Source organism: Colias croceus, chromosome 19, assembly GCF_905220415.1.
Source record: "Colias croceus chromosome 19, ilColCroc2.1".
NCBI lineage: Eukaryota > Metazoa > Arthropoda > Insecta > Lepidoptera > Pieridae > Colias > Colias croceus.
In genome coordinates, this window is record NC_059555.1 from 5,296,121 (window position 1) to 5,313,350 (window position 17,230).

The following is a 17,230-nucleotide window of genomic DNA, read 5'->3' on the forward strand; positions in this document are numbered from 1 at the left end:
TTCGATTTTTAGAGTAACGTCTCTAGTATTTAAAAAGAAAAAAGGTTTATTGACACAAAATTGTAGCGACGTCAGTTTTTCAATTCAGAAATTGTTTATTATGTTTAGGATGGTTTATCAGTAAAATGAAATCTTAAAATTACTTGTATCGGTCATTATTATTATAAATATGTAATCGTAATTGAAAAAAGTTAAGCAAATGTGCAGTTCTAACAAAACGAAATATCATGTTATTCTATGTCGTCGTTACTAGGTTACGTTGTTGAATTTTGTTGAACTGTCAAATGTTGCCTATTAAAATGGCTCTACTATAATGGCAACATTCTACATATATTGTTTTCATCTCGGGTTTGCCGAGAGTCGAGAGTCGAGACGTCAAACGTCAAATTATTCTTGTTTTCGTTTGGTTTTCGTACTTCGAAGTTCGACACTTCGGTGAAATTATTTTCTCACGCTTGTGGCGTAAAAATTATACGGTTACACCTTTCACTTTACCAAAAAAAACATGTATTTCTAGTGTAAAACGAGTAAAGGACCGTTGCTATCCTTGATCTCTATTCATATGGATTATCTTCGTCAATTTTAATTCACCTAATTTGAATGTTATGACGCTGTAAATTATTGTGTTCGTAAAAATGGGTTTGGATTTCGATGTGCTAGAGTTTTGCAAAAAGTTGCGACAAAATAGACCGCCGCCTTATCAATGTCCGCTAGAGAAATGCGATAAAGTGTATAAAAGTTTGTGTGGTTTACAATATCATTTGGTAAATTACGATCATGACAATCCAACACCGGCGACTCCTACAGTTACTAATAACAGAAAAAAAGGGAGATCAAGAGCAGCAGTACCAACTGGGGATATTGCTTTACAAAGTCCACCAAAGGAAGCATTAACGTTTGCTGAGGCACAAAAAGTAGTACAATTTGAAATTGATGGAAAAATAAGTAGATTGCCGATCGATCAGCCTGTACCTGTTATTTCATTGGAGGAATGGGAAAAGCGGAATGCCGAGTTAGAAAAGCCTTTACCATTTGTGGAACCACCACAAGAACCACATGTTAAGTTGCCAGAAGCAAGCTTCAGGGTAATATGTTTTGCATGTTTCTGTAATAGTAATGGTTTATCATTTAATAAATTTTAATATTGCACTATTTTTATCAACATCTGAATATACAAATGACACATTATTGCAATAATGCAGTTTGTTTGGTTGTAACATTGTAGTCAGACTTCACTTTGTTTATCTTATATAACTTACCAATAAAAAGTAAACAAAGATGATATCTACTTGCAGCTGATCGAAGATTACAATGAGCGTGTTTGTGACGCACCTGCTAGACCGAACGCATATATCCGTTTCATTGAGAAATCGGCCGAAGAACTAGATGGAGAGGTTGAATATGATGTTGATGAGGAAGATACAGCCTGGCTCTCCATTATCAACAAGAATCGAGCCAAGCAAGGCCTGCCACCTGTGTCTGTTGATACCTTGGAACTACTCATGGATCGCTTGGAGAAGGAATCTTACTTTCAAGTGAGTATTCCAGAATTGCTTTTTTGGTTTGAGCGTATGTTCAAGTACTAATAAATTGTATGTTTAATATAATGTAATGTAGTATAATGAAAGTTTTATATATATTTTTAACTTAAGGAAGTATATAGGAAACTTCAGAAACTACTATATCAAGTTTAGTAAACAAAAAGGCCATTACAAAAAGTTTTAATGTTCAAAGAGCGAGCATTCTGAGGTAAGTATAAAATCCATCATGTCACAAATAACTAAAAAAACTGCACAATTATTCTGATAGTTCAATCCTATTATGAAAGCTGGCCCAGGTATATGGAGGATTGAATAAGTATGAGGAGTGTCTTTAACAAAATGAATTGGTAACAAGGATAAATAAATTTACCAACATAAAATTAGACCACTTTGTTTTTTTGTTCTTTGATTTGGATAGGACTGTAGGCAATATGATTTAATAATAACCGCACAAGCACATTACATCCTTTCACCAATTGGCATAATATTATTCTGGCATTGTTTTAATAATTATTGATTATCTTTTTGCAGGCATCCCAAAATGGTCAGCAAACAGCAGCAACAGTGGATGAAGACGCAGTATGTTGCATATGCATGGATGGAGAGTGTCAAAACACTAATGTCATTCTATTCTGTGACATGTGCAATTTGGCTGTGCACCAGGATTGCTATGGAGTATGTATTTTTTTATGATTTGTCAGAATATTTTTGAATGCAAATGTTATTTATTAACTTGAATCATTAATTCAATGATTTTATGTGATGTTGATTTTATTTTGTTGAGTTGATTACAATGATTACCTATTCGTTGTGTGCGCGATGACAGCGCCCCTAGTGGCCGCAACTATTCAGGACTTGTCATCTGTCAAATCATTTCAACTGATGTCAACTAGATGAGAAGATATTTTTGTGATATTGATTTTCGACTAGTTTTTCAACGAAATTGAAAAAAATAGTGTAAAAAGTGAGTGTGTATATTATACCTAGCGATTTTCTTCCTGGTGAAAAATAATTTTTTCTCTTCACAGCAGCTATCCATTTTTGTCTTTGATGTAATGTCCCCTTTGATGTTGGAAACGAATTAAACTTGCAGGAACTGTTTTTCCCATTTTTACAATTTACGACACAGCATGTACTTATGACCCATATCGCTAATTTTTATGTTTTTACTTAAAATTATAAAGGAAGTTATGAAAATAAAGCAATTTGACACATGACAGCCCAGAATTAATTCACATTTCTGCCACGTCGTGAGCTACGGTCGATTTGCCGTTCCCTACCACCCACTTCGCACATAGCCAATACATTTAGAAATTAAAGAGTTACTGAGTTTCTATGTGATTTATTTATTTATTTGTAAATACTTTATTGCACTTAAAGATAACAAAACAAGAAATACAAACACTTAAATATAACTTAAACTAAGTACAATTGGCGGTCTTATCGCTTAGAGCGATTTCTTCCAGACAACCTTTGGTACAATAGAGGAATAAATACATAAATGGGGATTTAATATATTTATTATTTAACCTGACCCGACATTCAAAGCTATAATGTCACTATATGGTGCTGATTCCATGCTGTTCTAAGTTTGATTGAATTATAGAAATAAAAGAGAAATAATTGTATGCTTTTTGTAGGTGCCATACATACCAGAGGGCCAGTGGCTCTGCAGAAGATGCTTACAATCTCCATCTAGGCTTGTTAACTGTGTTCTATGTCCAAACACTGGAGGTAATTATCATAAAATAAATTATAAATCATGTAACAAACAATTAACATAAGTAAACTTACTATTTATTACATTATGTAATCATTCTATTAAAAAAAGAGTGTGTGTACTTATGTACACGCGTTAGAAGTAATATTTCTTTGGCGTATGGAAAAAAAATACTAGAATATACAACTTGAACATAGTTACATACCACCTAGAACTAACTTCATGCCGTTAAATTTAGGTGTCGATGTGCGCGCGCATCGTAAAAATTCACTCTCATCATTTTTCTCCATCGCGCCAAAAGAAGTATAACTTCAAAAATATTTTCTTAGGTGCATTTAAACAAACGGATCAAGGGACATGGGCACACGTGGTGTGCGCGCTTTGGATTCCTGAAGTTCGATTCGCGAATACCGTTTTTTTGGAGCCTATTGGTAAGTAAACAAGTGTAATCCAAACTACCCTCAAATAGAAAAAAAAAAAAATATATTTTTTACCACTTTCTGTTCACTTCAATTTTCTGTTTTATATGTGAACAATTTTTAACCAGGTGCTTTTAAGTTCACATATGCGTTATTACATTAATAAATAACAACATACATTTTCTATGACATAGCCAATCATAATGGTAAGTAAACATTAAACAAGTGTAATCCAAAAGCTTGCGAAAGTGTAAATTTACTTTAAATTATAATATTCAACCGAACATTTAGACTAATTATTATTTAATACATTTCATAGTCATTTTACTTTTACAGGACGAGTATTAAATTTATCTAATATATTTTCTTGTGTGATTTAAAAACTCAAATACAAGACAAATATTCCAGATTCAATCGAAACAATACCGCCAGCGCGTTGGAAGCTACAGTGTATGGTGTGCAAGCAGAGAGGCGTTGGTGCGTGTATACAGTGTCACAGGAGCAACTGTTATTCTGCGTTCCATGTTACTTGCGCGCAACAGGCTGGGTGAGACTATATTGTGTTAAAAAGAAAGTTTCTATTGGTTGATTATGCATTAGAAAATTAAGTGTTCATTTATACTACACTATTTTTTTTTTACAAATAATGTGTGAAGGTTAAAAATAATCACCCACCTTCAGTTTAATATATTTTAGTAAAAAGGTTAAATTCAATTATTCCATACTAGCGGTCCGCCCCGGCTTCGCCCGTGGTACATATTTCGCAATAAAAAGTAGCCTATGTTCTTTCTCAGGGTCTAAAGATTGTCTGTGACAAATTTCATCAAAATCGGTCCAGTAGTATATGAGCCTATTCGTAACAATCATACAAACAAACAAACAAACAAAGTTTTCCTCTTTATAATATTAGTGTAGAGTGTAGACAAATCATCTAAGTATAATAATTCAATTAGAGCTAATTGTAGTTAACAACACCATTTTTTTTTCACTCTTTTCAAATATTTATGTCAGGTTATACATGAAGATGGAAGCAGCTGGCACCGGGCGGGATCCGAGCCAGCCGGTGCAAGTTGCTAAAATGGCGTACTGCGATGCGCACACTCCTGCGCATATATTGCAGGTATATTATCTTTATATAAAACATGCTATCTATTCGTGTGCTGAACGTGTTATTTAAATTATACTATGTATGTATAGGAGCGAAAAGCAGCCGAATCGGAAGGTGACACAAAGTCTGGTGATTTGTCAGCAATCAGACAGAAGGGCAGGGATAAAATTAAGCAAGTTAGTAATTCATTTCATTCAAATTTAAAATGTTTTGATTTATACAATAAAAAAGTCATGCATCCTTCTAGGAATCTTTTCAGAATTAATATTATGCAACAAACTTTGCGTAAAGTGAAAAAATGATCCTATGCACATTAACCTAACACACTTTAGTGTTTTATATGATTGTAAATTTATATATCATGTAGTTTGGTTAAAGTGCGTCAAACTACTGTACTAAAACAAATTTGTAATAAGTATTGTTATCAATTCTTTTGTAGGCTCGTCGGGTACTAGCACTTAAGCGAACATGGGCACCCGTAGTGCTAGTGCCCACACTACCAGCTGAGAGAGTGGCTGAGATAGCGCAACTGGCCCACGGACCGCCCAGCGCACGCGCACAACTAATGAAGAGACTACTAGCGTATTGGACACTCAAACGGCACAGTCGGAACGGAGTGCCGTTGTTGAGAAGATTGCAGAGCTTGACTAGTCATCATGGTTAGTTTATGTTATTGGAAGATTGTGGATAGATTGGTTTTATCAAACATAGACATGCTGTAAACAACTCACTACAAATGACAAATTCTTGCATCAAAAAATGTCCGCTCAGAGTTGTAAAAAACGTTCAATGTAATTCACACCTTATTTCATGGTAGTAAAGTTAAAATTCACTCATTATTAGTATAGCTCATTTATTCTTATATCTTTAATGATACGTATACAGGTAGCCGAGGCATCCAAGATGGTACGGTGAATGTTCGAGAACTTTGCAACCAACTCAAATATTGGCAGAGAATTAGACAAGACTTGGAAAGAGCCAGGTAAGTTTTTCATGTTTCATTAGAAATTTCTGATTTGATTTTGTTGTTATTTCTGTTGCCAAAAAATTATTATTCTTGAAGTGCAATTTCTTTAGATGCGTTGAGAGTAAAATTTCAATTTCAAAACCGTCACGTCATGGAGTTAGGCGACGATTTTTATATCACTTCTGACATGTGTGCTCGGCACATACACTCTTTTTGTATTTGTATGTTACATTGAAAAAAATTGGTTTGATTTCGTTATAATTACTGTTGTCAAAAAATATTTTTTAAGCTATTGCATAGCTTCTATCGCGGGCCTTGAGCGCGGGGACCGAATCGAGAAATTCCTTAACGAAAACACCTCACGCTCCCCACTCCGACGGGTGGAGGTGTGGCTTGAAGGCATAGCATGCAATAGCTTTACCGTGGCAGTTCCCGAGTGCCACACGTCGTTTTTTTTCTTTTTAACCGACTTCAAAAAAAGGAGGAGGTTATCAATTCGGCCGGTATGCTTTTTTTTATGTATGTACACCGATTACTCCGAGGTTTCTGAACCGATTTACGTGATTCTTTTTTTGTTCGATGCGGGATGGTGTCGAATTGGTCCCATAAAAATTTTATTCGTATAGGCCCAGTAGTTTTTGTTTTATGAGCATTTTTGTCTGTATTTGTAAATGTTGCAAGTGCAAGTTTGAAGTCGGTTGTTTTTAACGCAGTTATCACTTGTTGTTTCCAGGTTGCTATGCGAGCTGGTCCGCAAGCGGGAGCGGCTGAAGGCGGAGTACACGCGCGTGTGGGAGCGCTGCGTGCTGCACTCGCTGCGGCCCGACCGCGCCGCGCTGCACAAGCTGCTGCGCCAGCTGCGCCAGCGCGACGCGAGCGACATATTCACCGAGCCGGTGGATCTCAACGAGGTTAGCTCTACTGTTTTGATGTTTTGACTGAATTACATAACATTTGTATCACATTTACAATTATCAGATGATATTTAACTAGCTGTGCTTCGCGGTTTTACCCAAATTGCTTCGCTTATGTTGGTCTTAGCGTGATGATATATAGCCTACTAGCGGTCCGCCCTGGCTTCGCCCGTGGTACATATTTCGTAATAAAAAGTAGCCTATGTCCTTTCTCGGGTATCAAAATAACTCCATACCAAATTTCATGCAAATTGTTTCAGTAGTTTAGGCGTGATTGAGTAACAGACAGATAGACAGAGTTACTTTCGCATTTATAATATAAGGCTGGTTTCAGAGCTTGACCGACCGTCAGTGCGTACCGTCGGTCCTGACGATACGCATCAACAATTGTATGACTATGACACTAATGCGCATGACTATACGCGTGCGTATGGTCGGTCTAACTATGAACGGTTTTATGAATTTCCATACATATGACAAGCGCGACTGACTACGCACTGATGGTCGGTCAAGCTCTGCAACTAGCCTTAGTATATAGCCTATAGCCTTCCTCGAGAAATGGGCTATCTAACACCGAAAGAATTTTTCAAATCGGACCAGTAGTTCGTGAGATAAGCGCGCTCAAACAAACAAACTCCTCAGCCTTATTAAGTACTAGCTGCGCTTCGCGGTTTCACCCGCATTGTGCTCTGCTCCTGTTGGTCTTAGCGTGATGATAATTATATAGCCAGTCTTCCTCGATAAATGGGCTATCTAACACCGAAATAATTTTTCAAATCGGACCAGTAGTTCGTGAGATTAGCGCGTTCAAACAAAGAAACAAACTCTTCAGCTTTATAATATTAAGTATAGTTTATTCAACTAATATGCATTATGTATTTCCCAGGTACCTGATTACAGTACAATCGTGAAACACCCGATGGACCTAAGCACGATGGGCAAGAAATTGGACAAGGGCCTGTACAAGACCATAGATGATGTGGAAGCTGATTTCCAGCTCATGATCGAAAATTGTCTCACATACAATAACAAGGATACTGTTTTCTACAAGTAAGTTAGCTACGAAAGCTAACTTAGTGCAAATGAAAATTTTATCGTTCTAGCTTACTTTTATTTATTTTTTTCATTGAAATACAGAGCGGGCGTGAAAATGCGCGATCAATGCAGGCCTGCATTCAGGCAGGCACGGCGCGATGTACGCGACGCTGGTATGCTGGCGCTTGCGGGTGACGGTGACGCGGGCGAGTCGCCCGAGCGGCGGCCCAGCCCGCGGCGCAGGCGCAGCTGCGACTCGCGGCGAGCCCGCCACAGCAGCAGCGACAGCGAGCGGACCGCCGGTGAGTGGGCCCTGTGATGAGTAAAGATGTGTGTGGGTGTGGGTGCGCGTGTGTGCGTGCACCGGGAGAGGCACGTCGTAAAGTGGATAATTAGACATAATTATTATACACTACTACAGTACTACAGTCGTCTCTTTGTGCTAACTATCGTTGAATCATATTATCTTACTTTGACGTTTAATCGTGTGCTAAAGCGATAGCGCGCGGGCCATAAATAAAATAAAAATATGTAAAAAAATGTTTGCGTGTACTAGTGTACACACGTAAGAAGTGAAACATCTTTATGAACTTATTTTTCAAAAAATAATTTACAATATGCAACTTTACAGAAATACGTCGAATCGAAAAGATGGCGCGTAACGGAAAAATGTTACACTAAATTTTTTTCCAACCCCGATAAAGAAGTTTCACTTCAATAAAATTTGTGTAATATTAATATTAGAATAAATAGAGTAATTATTTTCATAGATACCCGCAGTGAACGTGGTGTGTCAGTGGCGCGAAGTGAAAAACGGGCTCCTAGTGCACAGCGAGCATCCGAGGATGATACGGTATGAAGTTTATTTTTAATTTATCACAATAAAAAAATATATTTCATATGTAGTTGTGCTAAATAGACAAACGTTACACAGAATTGATAGAAATAAATGCCTTATTGTAGAAAACTTCCCAAAAAAAAATCTGCTCTTAATGCTGTAAAATCGATTTCTGCTTATAATTATTAAAATAGTTTGAGATAATATGTTGTGTGTCTTGCAGCGCGACACGTCCCCAGCAGTGAAGAACAAAGTGAACCGCAACTGGTGGCGTGGGAGGGGAAGGGGAAGGGGCCGACGTGGGAGGAGGGGGAGGGGTCGACCTGCGTTGTCTGCGGCGAGGCACATACAGGATAATGGTATGTTGATACGAACCATAGAGTATAGACTATGGTTCAATGTGTTGTCTATGGTTTTTTTATTTTTGTGTCAATGGGTACCATAGATGAGGGTAGATCATATTGTGATCTCTATGTTTTTTGGTTGTTTCGATATTTAAATGTAGAATAGCGCATATATACGTAACTGAGACGTTGTTGTTAAATATGTAATAGAAATTACACGCGAGACCTGGTTAAATATTAGTTTTAAATGTAATAAGAATGTACTGCGATTCTGCACAGCTACCTAATTGATTAACAAATCGCAACAAGTCAAAGACTATTAGCAAAGTGAAGGTAGTTGCGTCAAACGTCGTATAAACAACGTCCGAGCCCCTAGGCACGATCCGTACGATTGCGCCACGAGTCAAAGGAAAGCGGCAATTTATAGTATTCGACAGCTAAGCATGTTCTGACAGGTGACAGTGACAACTATATTGACTACTATTATCCACAAAATTATTAATTCAAAATTTACGTCTAACATATCTAATATATAAAAATCAATGCCACTTTTCGTTGTAATTCCATAACTCGAGAACGGCTGAACCGATTTCGATAATTCTTTTTTTATTATATTCCTTGAAGTACGAGGATGGTTCTTATGTAGAGAAAACGTTAATATGTACCACGGGCGAAGCCGGGGCGGACCGCTAGTTATGTATAAAACTTAGTACTACCATTGAATACGCGCTCTTCTGCCGTTCGTGCAATTTGGTCAGTGTTAAACTTGTTAGTTCGATATTTTATAAAATATCTACTTAATATACATATTATTATCAATTCAGAAACTGCCACATCAGACTCAGAAACACCGATAACCAACAAGAAAGCACAAAAAGTGGAGCGGACACAAAAATTGGTGACACCTGATAAGTCACCCACTAAAGTGCCAGAGACAACAACACCCAGTCCAGGTATTTGTTTTCAATATATTGTGGGATATATATTTTATAATTTAATTTTTTATATATATTATAAAATAATATAATATATATAAAATAATTATAATATAAAATATTTTTTTTTAATGAGAAAAGTGCATAAAATCTGAATTATAGAAAATCACGTTTTGGGAGTAATTTAATCACTTTTTTCTTCATTTCTAAGGTTCTAAGTTCTAAGTTAGGTTCTAAGTTATTTATATCAATTACTTTCATTCATTAAATTCATAGGACTCGGCCTATTGGGAGGACTCAGAAAACCAACCTTGCTAGTGCCGCCCTCTACCATCACTACACCGCCTAAGAGCTTTGGTTCTGATGGTAAGGAAAATACATAAATAAGTACAAGGATATATTATATTTTGATGGTTGCATATGCCGTAGTATCTTTTATTAATACACCAAATTCTCAAACTTAAACGCAGCTAATAAAAACATAATAACTACAAAATTAAGGTAACCAGGAGGAGTGGGTACATAAATGTAATAAAAAAACTTAGAAAATGGGTCTATATGCTAAAAAGCAGTGAAATATACTTTATTTGATATGTAAATGTGTTATAGCAACGTTGCCCACATTATCAGCCAGCTTGGGACGTGCCCCCGAACCTCGGAAAAAGGGCCGTGGAAGGCCCCGGAAACAGGACAAAGACAAACCTTCATCTCCTGATTTATTTAGGTATGTAATTATTTTAAATTTTATATCATTATCTTATATTTTGTTGCTTGGAAGAAATCGCTTATAATGGATAAGGTCGCTGAGTGGTAGGAATTTTTAGATAGCTGTTACATATTATTTATTTATTTATTTATTTATTTATTTAAGGTCAGCCAACAGTTATTTACATCAATGCAAACATACAGAAAAAAAGATTACAAAATAACTTACATAAATGTAATAACTACTTATAGGCTAACACCACATGCGAAAACGGTTACATGTTATGACAATAATAATAATAATAACCATACTACAACTACAAACCAAAACCCGTATTGGATAGTCCGACATCTAAAATCTATTTCGACCGCGCTATTCTTACTGACAAAACCATTCATTTTAATAGACCAGATATTACCCTCCTAAATAAAATCACAAAAACTGCATATCTCATTGACGTCACGATACCCAACACACACAACATACAAAAAGCAATAAGTGAAAAACTTCATAAATACACTGAGCTTAAAGAAGAAATCCTCCGCATATGGAATCTCAGGACTGTTTACATTATTCCAATAGTTTTGTCATGTACTGGAGTTATCCCAAAAAATCTACACCATAGCCTAAAACTTCTAGACTTACCTAAAAATACATTCATTACGATGCAAAAGGCAGTTATATTAAATACCTGCCGAATTGTGCGCAAATTCCTTAGCGACAGCGAAATTACTGGTACCGACAATTATATCTAATTTAATAAGTGTCTAGGAACTCTTGGCTGTATAGCCCGCGCTCTTAGCAAAAACCCCAGAAAATGGGAGAAATAAAACAGACAAAGAAATAATAATAATAAGGGCGTAGGGATGTGACGACCCCATCGCCCACGGTTGGGATATCTATTGTTTACGTGATAATAGATATTCCACCCGTGCAATCAGTCAACCCGCAGGACACCTTGTGGCGGGGTGTCGGGGAGTAGCGACCCCGCGGGAACCGAGTGCTCCCGGGGGAGGCCCCTGTCTTCATCTCCGGCTTGCCTTCACCGGCCGGTTGGAGTGAAGCCTGACGAGGACAGGACCCCCACCTCTGACTTGCCTTAACCGGCCGGCCAGAGTGGAGTCGCGAGAGCTTTTAGCTCGAAGGGTGGATGCGAAGCGTAAGTGGCGAGTGGGCACGTGATGCTGGACCCTCAGGGAGCGCGTGATCGGAGTTTAAAGTCCAGGGACGCCTCTCCACCCTTAGCTGCTCACAATATGTTGCCCCCTTGTCGCACTATTGCAGCGACTTGTTTCGGGGGCCCATACAGTGAGAGGGCGAGTCACCACCTGCCAACATATTTTTACTTTCTTTTAGTAGAAAGGCAGGTGCCATAGTTTCCTATAGTCCCCAGTACCAGTCCATTTAGCATCCCAATCCATAGCCCAATTATTAAATTTCCATACCCTGCAATAGTCCTACATCGGCCGCGGACTGCCTAGGGCTGTATTTCTATAGTGCAGTCATGGGCAGGCTGCGGCTGGTGTCCCACAACACATTAAAATTCTCGAAAGGGCCTCTGCGTGTTGGATCCGTGTCCCCACGTAAGCCTTCCAAAGGTCCGGGTACCGTCCTTCTGGTGGTACCCGAGTATTATGGAACCGAGAAACATAATAATAATAATAATAAGGGCGTAGGGATGTGACGACCCCATCGCCCACGGTTGGAATATCTATTGTCTATGTGACAATAGATATTCCACCCGTGCAGTCAGTCAACCCGCAGGACGCCTTGTGGCGGGGTGTCGGGGAGTAGCGACCCCGCGGGAACCGAGTGCTCCCGGGGGAGGCCCCTGTCTTCATCTCCGGCTTGCCTTCACCGGCTGGCCGGAGTGAAGCCTGACGAGGACAGGACCCCCACCTCTGGCTTGCCTTAACCGGCCGGCCAGAGTGGAGTCGCGAGAGCTTTTAGCTCGAAGGGTGGATGCGAAGCGTAAGTGGCGAGTGGGCACGTGATGCTGGACCCTCAGGGAGCGCGTGATCGGAGTTTAAAGTCCAGGGACGCCTCTCCACCCTTAGCTGCTCACAATATGTTGCCCCCTTGTCGCACTATTGCAGCGACTTGTTTCGGGGGCCCATACAGTGAGAGGGCGAGTCACCACCTGCCAACATATTTTTACTTTCTTTTAGTAGAAAGGCAGGTGCCATAGTTTCCCATAGTCCCCAGTACCAGTCCATTTAGCATCCCAATCCATAGCCCAATTATTAAATTTCCATACCCTGCAATAGTCCTACATCGGCCGCGGACTGCCTAGGGCTGTATTTCTATAGTGCAGTCATGGGCAGGCTGCGGCTGGTGTCCCACAACACATTAAAAGTCTCGAAAGGGCCTCTGCGTGTTGGATCCGTGTCCCCACGTAAGCCTTCCAAAGATCCGGGTACCGTCCTTCTGGTGGTACCCGAGTATTATGGAGATGAGAAACATAATAATAATAAAGCTTTTATTCATTCCTTTACTTATATCTAGTTACAAATTTTATTTGTTGTTAGTGTGGTTAGTATAAACATTCTCATTTCTCTATAACAATTCTATTTTTAAATATTAAATTAAGTGTTAGTAAATTAGAAAGATAGTATGTAATCAGATATAATAAGGACCGCTTTTTGCGGTAAAAGCCTCCTCCAATTTCTTCCACTCATCCCTGTTCTTAGCTAATCTAGTCCAAAGGGCACCTGCGTGATTTTTGATATCATCACTCCATCGTGTGATTGGTCTTCCCCTCTTACGCTTTTTATAAAAAGGTGTCCAATTTATCACCGAATGTGACCATCTATCGTCTCTTAATCTGCACAGGTGACCTGCCCACTTCCACTTCAATTTACAGACATACTTTACTGCATCTTGAGCTTTCGTTCTTTTTCTTATATCGCTATTTCGGATTCTATCTTTAAGTTTGATATTCAAAAAGCTTCGTTCCATGCCTCGTTGGCAGATGCTAATTCTGTTTAAATGCTTTTTTGCAAGGGGCCATGTTTGACATGCATACGTTAGGCAAGGTGTTAAACATATATCCATGGCTTTAGCTTTTAGTGGAATTGGCATTTGTCCTTTGAAAATCTCTTTCATAGCCCAATATTTATTCCATGTTTGCTTGACCCTTCTTTCAATTTCTTTTTCGTTGCATAGCTTAAATGAGATAAGATGTCCGAGGTAAATATAGTCTTCAACATATTCAATGGGAGTTTCATTTATTGTGACTTGTAACTGCTGACTGTTTGTTATAATCTTGGTTTTTTCCTGATTTATATTCAAACCTGCTTTTTTGCTATATTTATTTAGCGATTCTATCATTGTTTGCAATTCCCTTACATTTTCTGACAACAAAACTATATCGTCTGCAAATCTGAGGTGCGATAAATATCTTCCATTGATTTTGAGACCATATGACCCCCAATTTAGCTGGCTGAAGATATATTCCAGTACTGATATAAAGATTTTTGCTGAAAGTGGATCCCCTTGTTTCACACCACGGTTAATCTTAAATTTCGGTCCTTGTGTATCTAATTTTACTCTAGCATAGCTGTTCTCATATATTGTTTTTATAATTGATATGTATGTGTCGTTGACACCTTGGGCTTTTAATGCTTTCCATATAGTACTATGTAAGATAGAGTCAAATGCTTTTGCATAGTCAATAAAGCATATATATAAGGGTTTGTTGTATTCTTTATACTTCTCTATTAACTGTTTTACTGTATGTATATGGTCAATTGTAGACATTCCTTTCATAAAGCCCGCTTGTTCTATGGGTTGCTTTTCATCTAAGATATATGTCAGTCTTCTTAGTAGAGTTGAGGTAAATACTTTATATATGCATGGAATTAAACTAATCGGTCTGTAGTTATCTGGGGGCACGGTAGTGCCCCCGCCAAGACGAAAGACGAGCCAAGCGAAAGCGAAGCGCACGGGCACTACCTACCTTTTCTCGAAGCGCTTCGACGTTTTTTTGAACCCTCATAACTTGGGTTTGGATTATGCTAGATCAACAAAATTTTCGGGATATATTGTCAATAGCGGACTTATTGAACATATTAAGTTTTAATTACATTAGCTTTTATACTTCAGATTTTATTTATATCTAAAAAACGCTAATTTCGTCACTGACTCACTGATGATCATCAAAATTCTTAAGGTATTTCCTAATGTCCTAGAAAGCTGAAATTTTGTATGTAAGCTAGTATTAGCACACAAACAACAAAAAAATTATAAAACTTGTAACTTTCATCCCCCAACCCCTTAAACTAGGGGATGGGAGTTTGTATCAAACCTGTAATTTTAAATTGAATTTTGATGACGCTAGAGGTCTAATCTAATAGTCTAAAACTTGGTTCCCCTAGATATATAATATATATGTATAGGTACTTCTTGTTAAAAAAAATTAAAAATGTATTCGACATAGGTATATTGAGACACATAAGTACTTCAGATCAGATAATATAAATATGAATGAATAGAAGTGTTGCAAACGTCTCCTGCCTCTTACGGTACCACACAGTAGCTAAAATTAAAAAAAATTGTCCTTGACAAGAGAGTGAGCTATAAAAAAGGCGTCTCTGATGTGCAAGAAATACACCCCAAAAAAAGAAGAAAAAAATAAAAAAAATTTTTGTTACTAACAACTTACAAAAAGAAATGAAATCCCACCAAAAACATTTTCATGTAAAATGTTGCCAAGACGAGCCCATATGACTCGCACTGTCAAAAAGTTATCAGATATCATGTAGAGCCAAGCTTCTAACACTACACGCCCTAACTCTACAAGGCCTAACTTCACAAACTCTACACCTTAGTCAAAATATGTGGCTTGGCCGTTCGTTACTACAAGAACTATTGTATAACACAAAAGTAATCGTTTTGAGTCTCTGACCAATAAATATGTATGTCAGTGTTTAAACAGTGACAATGAGCAACCGTCGCCCCATAAGTCTGACTACACAGACATACATAGTGGTAAACCCAATACCACAAATTCAACCAGTAATACTAAACACCTTTCAAAGCAGGAATTGATTGTGTTGTCAGATAATATTGGTCAGGGATTTGGCGCCATGCTTAACAATTTAGGGCTTAAAGTTACTAATGTTTGTACCCCTAACAGTTCATTTAAATATATAATCAAATCACTGGATCATTTCAGCTTTAATAAGAATAATATTGTAATTATATTATATGGGGACAGTTTAAATATAAATAATAAGGATATTGATGTAGGATTTAAAAAAATGTTAGATATTAGTAGTAGGACTAAATGTAAATTTATGTTGTGTACATTGCCATACCTACCTGGTTTAACACAAGAACAAAATAGATTAATTCATAATATGAATTTAAAATTGTATAACCTAACAAATCATCATCGTGATGCATTTATTTACTTTGACATTAACTTATGTATTAAATCTTTTACTTTGACAAAGAATACAGTGTATCTGCCAACTAGATATAAGCGAGAACTTGCTATGTTAATAGCATATAATATTAACCAGTCTGGTACATGTTCGGTATCAGACCATCAATCTACTACAATTTTATGTAGTAGTTATTATAATATACATCAACCTAGGTTAAGTGTTGACAGTCAATCTAGCCCTAAGCTAGATTTAAACTAGTATATAAGACAACAGCTAAGCAGTCTTTTACCATAGTGCATCAAAATATTCAAGGCTTGGCTAGCAAATTGTTAGAAATAGAATTGTTTCTGAATGATAACAATATTAAAATATTTTGTGTAACAGAACATTGGCTTAAACAATGTCAGTCGTTAGTAAATATTGAAAATTACACATTAAAAAGTATATACTTTAGGACGCAGGCTATTCACGGAGGTTCTGTTATTTTTGTACATGATAGTGTAAAATGTAAAGAACGAACTGACATTGTTAGTCTTTCTGTAGAACGGACCATTGAACTGTCCTGTGTGGAGCTGGAGCGTTATATTATTGTTTGCGTTTATAGACCCCCTTCCAGTGACTATAATATGTTTGAGAAAGTCATGGAAGAAATATTAAAGCGTCTAAGCAGGAGTAAAAAAAAAGTTATAGTATGTGGTGATTTTAATATTGATTTACTTTTACAAACACAAACGGCTACACGAATTGTTAATTTATTTCAGTCATTTAATCTATATAAACTTTTTAACGAACCCACACGAATTACACCTACTTCTGCAACCTGTATTGATAATATATACTGTGACTGCATCTGTTTAGAGAAAAATATTCTCAATACATTGACTTCGGATCACTGTGGCCAGAAAGTAGTTTTTGAATGGGATTGCATACCTACATTTAAAAGGATTAATGTTAGGCCTATAACAAAAAAAGGCATTAATAAATTTAGAAATAATATTAATAAAAACCTGCCCGTACTAAATGATCAATCCTTTCCTAATAGTCCTTGTGAAATGTTTAAAAATCTTTTTAATTTAGTACATAATGAATTTGAAAAAATATTTAAAGTTAAATCTTTAAATATTACCAAGGATTTACCATTTAGTAAATGGGCGACAGCTAGTGTACATAGGTGCAGGAACATTCTTTATGAATTATATGGTATGAAGCAATATAATAAAGACCCATCTTTTCTTAGTTATGTTAGAAATTACTCGAAAATTTTTAAAAAAGTTTGTTTTACTGCAAAGCGTTTGTATATCAAAGAAAAAATA

General features: G+C 37.1%; 1 protein-coding gene across 4 annotated transcripts in view; it reads left to right on the top strand.

The window, feature by feature from the left end:
- The first annotated feature begins 414 nt into the window (after window positions 1-414).
- The window catches only part of LOC123700080 (bromodomain-containing protein 1), a 28,868-nt gene continuing 12,052 nt past the window's right edge, over window positions 415-17,230 (top strand). For 2 of the 4 annotated variants that reach the window (XM_045647194.1, XM_045647195.1), the window contains exons 1-19: window positions 415-1,085; window positions 1,296-1,535; window positions 1,735-1,749; window positions 2,073-2,216; window positions 3,182-3,275; window positions 3,591-3,692; window positions 4,089-4,227; window positions 4,692-4,800; window positions 4,878-4,964; window positions 5,228-5,447; window positions 5,674-5,770; window positions 6,489-6,666; window positions 7,556-7,719; window positions 7,807-8,006; window positions 8,475-8,557; window positions 8,766-8,901; window positions 9,711-9,839; window positions 10,098-10,187; window positions 10,431-10,545. In XM_045647194.1, coding sequence (XP_045503150.1) covers window positions 636-1,085; window positions 1,296-1,535; window positions 1,735-1,749; window positions 2,073-2,216; window positions 3,182-3,275; window positions 3,591-3,692; window positions 4,089-4,227; window positions 4,692-4,800; window positions 4,878-4,964; window positions 5,228-5,447; window positions 5,674-5,770; window positions 6,489-6,666; window positions 7,556-7,719; window positions 7,807-8,006; window positions 8,475-8,557; window positions 8,766-8,901; window positions 9,711-9,839; window positions 10,098-10,187; window positions 10,431-10,545 — 2,792 coding nt within the window. In that variant the 5' untranslated portion in view covers window positions 415-635. The remainder of the gene's footprint in view (window positions 1,086-1,295; window positions 1,536-1,734; window positions 1,750-2,072; window positions 2,217-3,181; window positions 3,276-3,590; window positions 3,693-4,088; window positions 4,228-4,691; window positions 4,801-4,877; window positions 4,965-5,227; window positions 5,448-5,673; window positions 5,771-6,488; window positions 6,667-7,555; window positions 7,720-7,806; window positions 8,007-8,474; window positions 8,558-8,765; window positions 8,902-9,710; window positions 9,840-10,097; window positions 10,188-10,430; window positions 10,546-17,230) is intronic. The other 2 variants (XM_045647196.1, XM_045647197.1) reach the window with 1 other exon arrangement.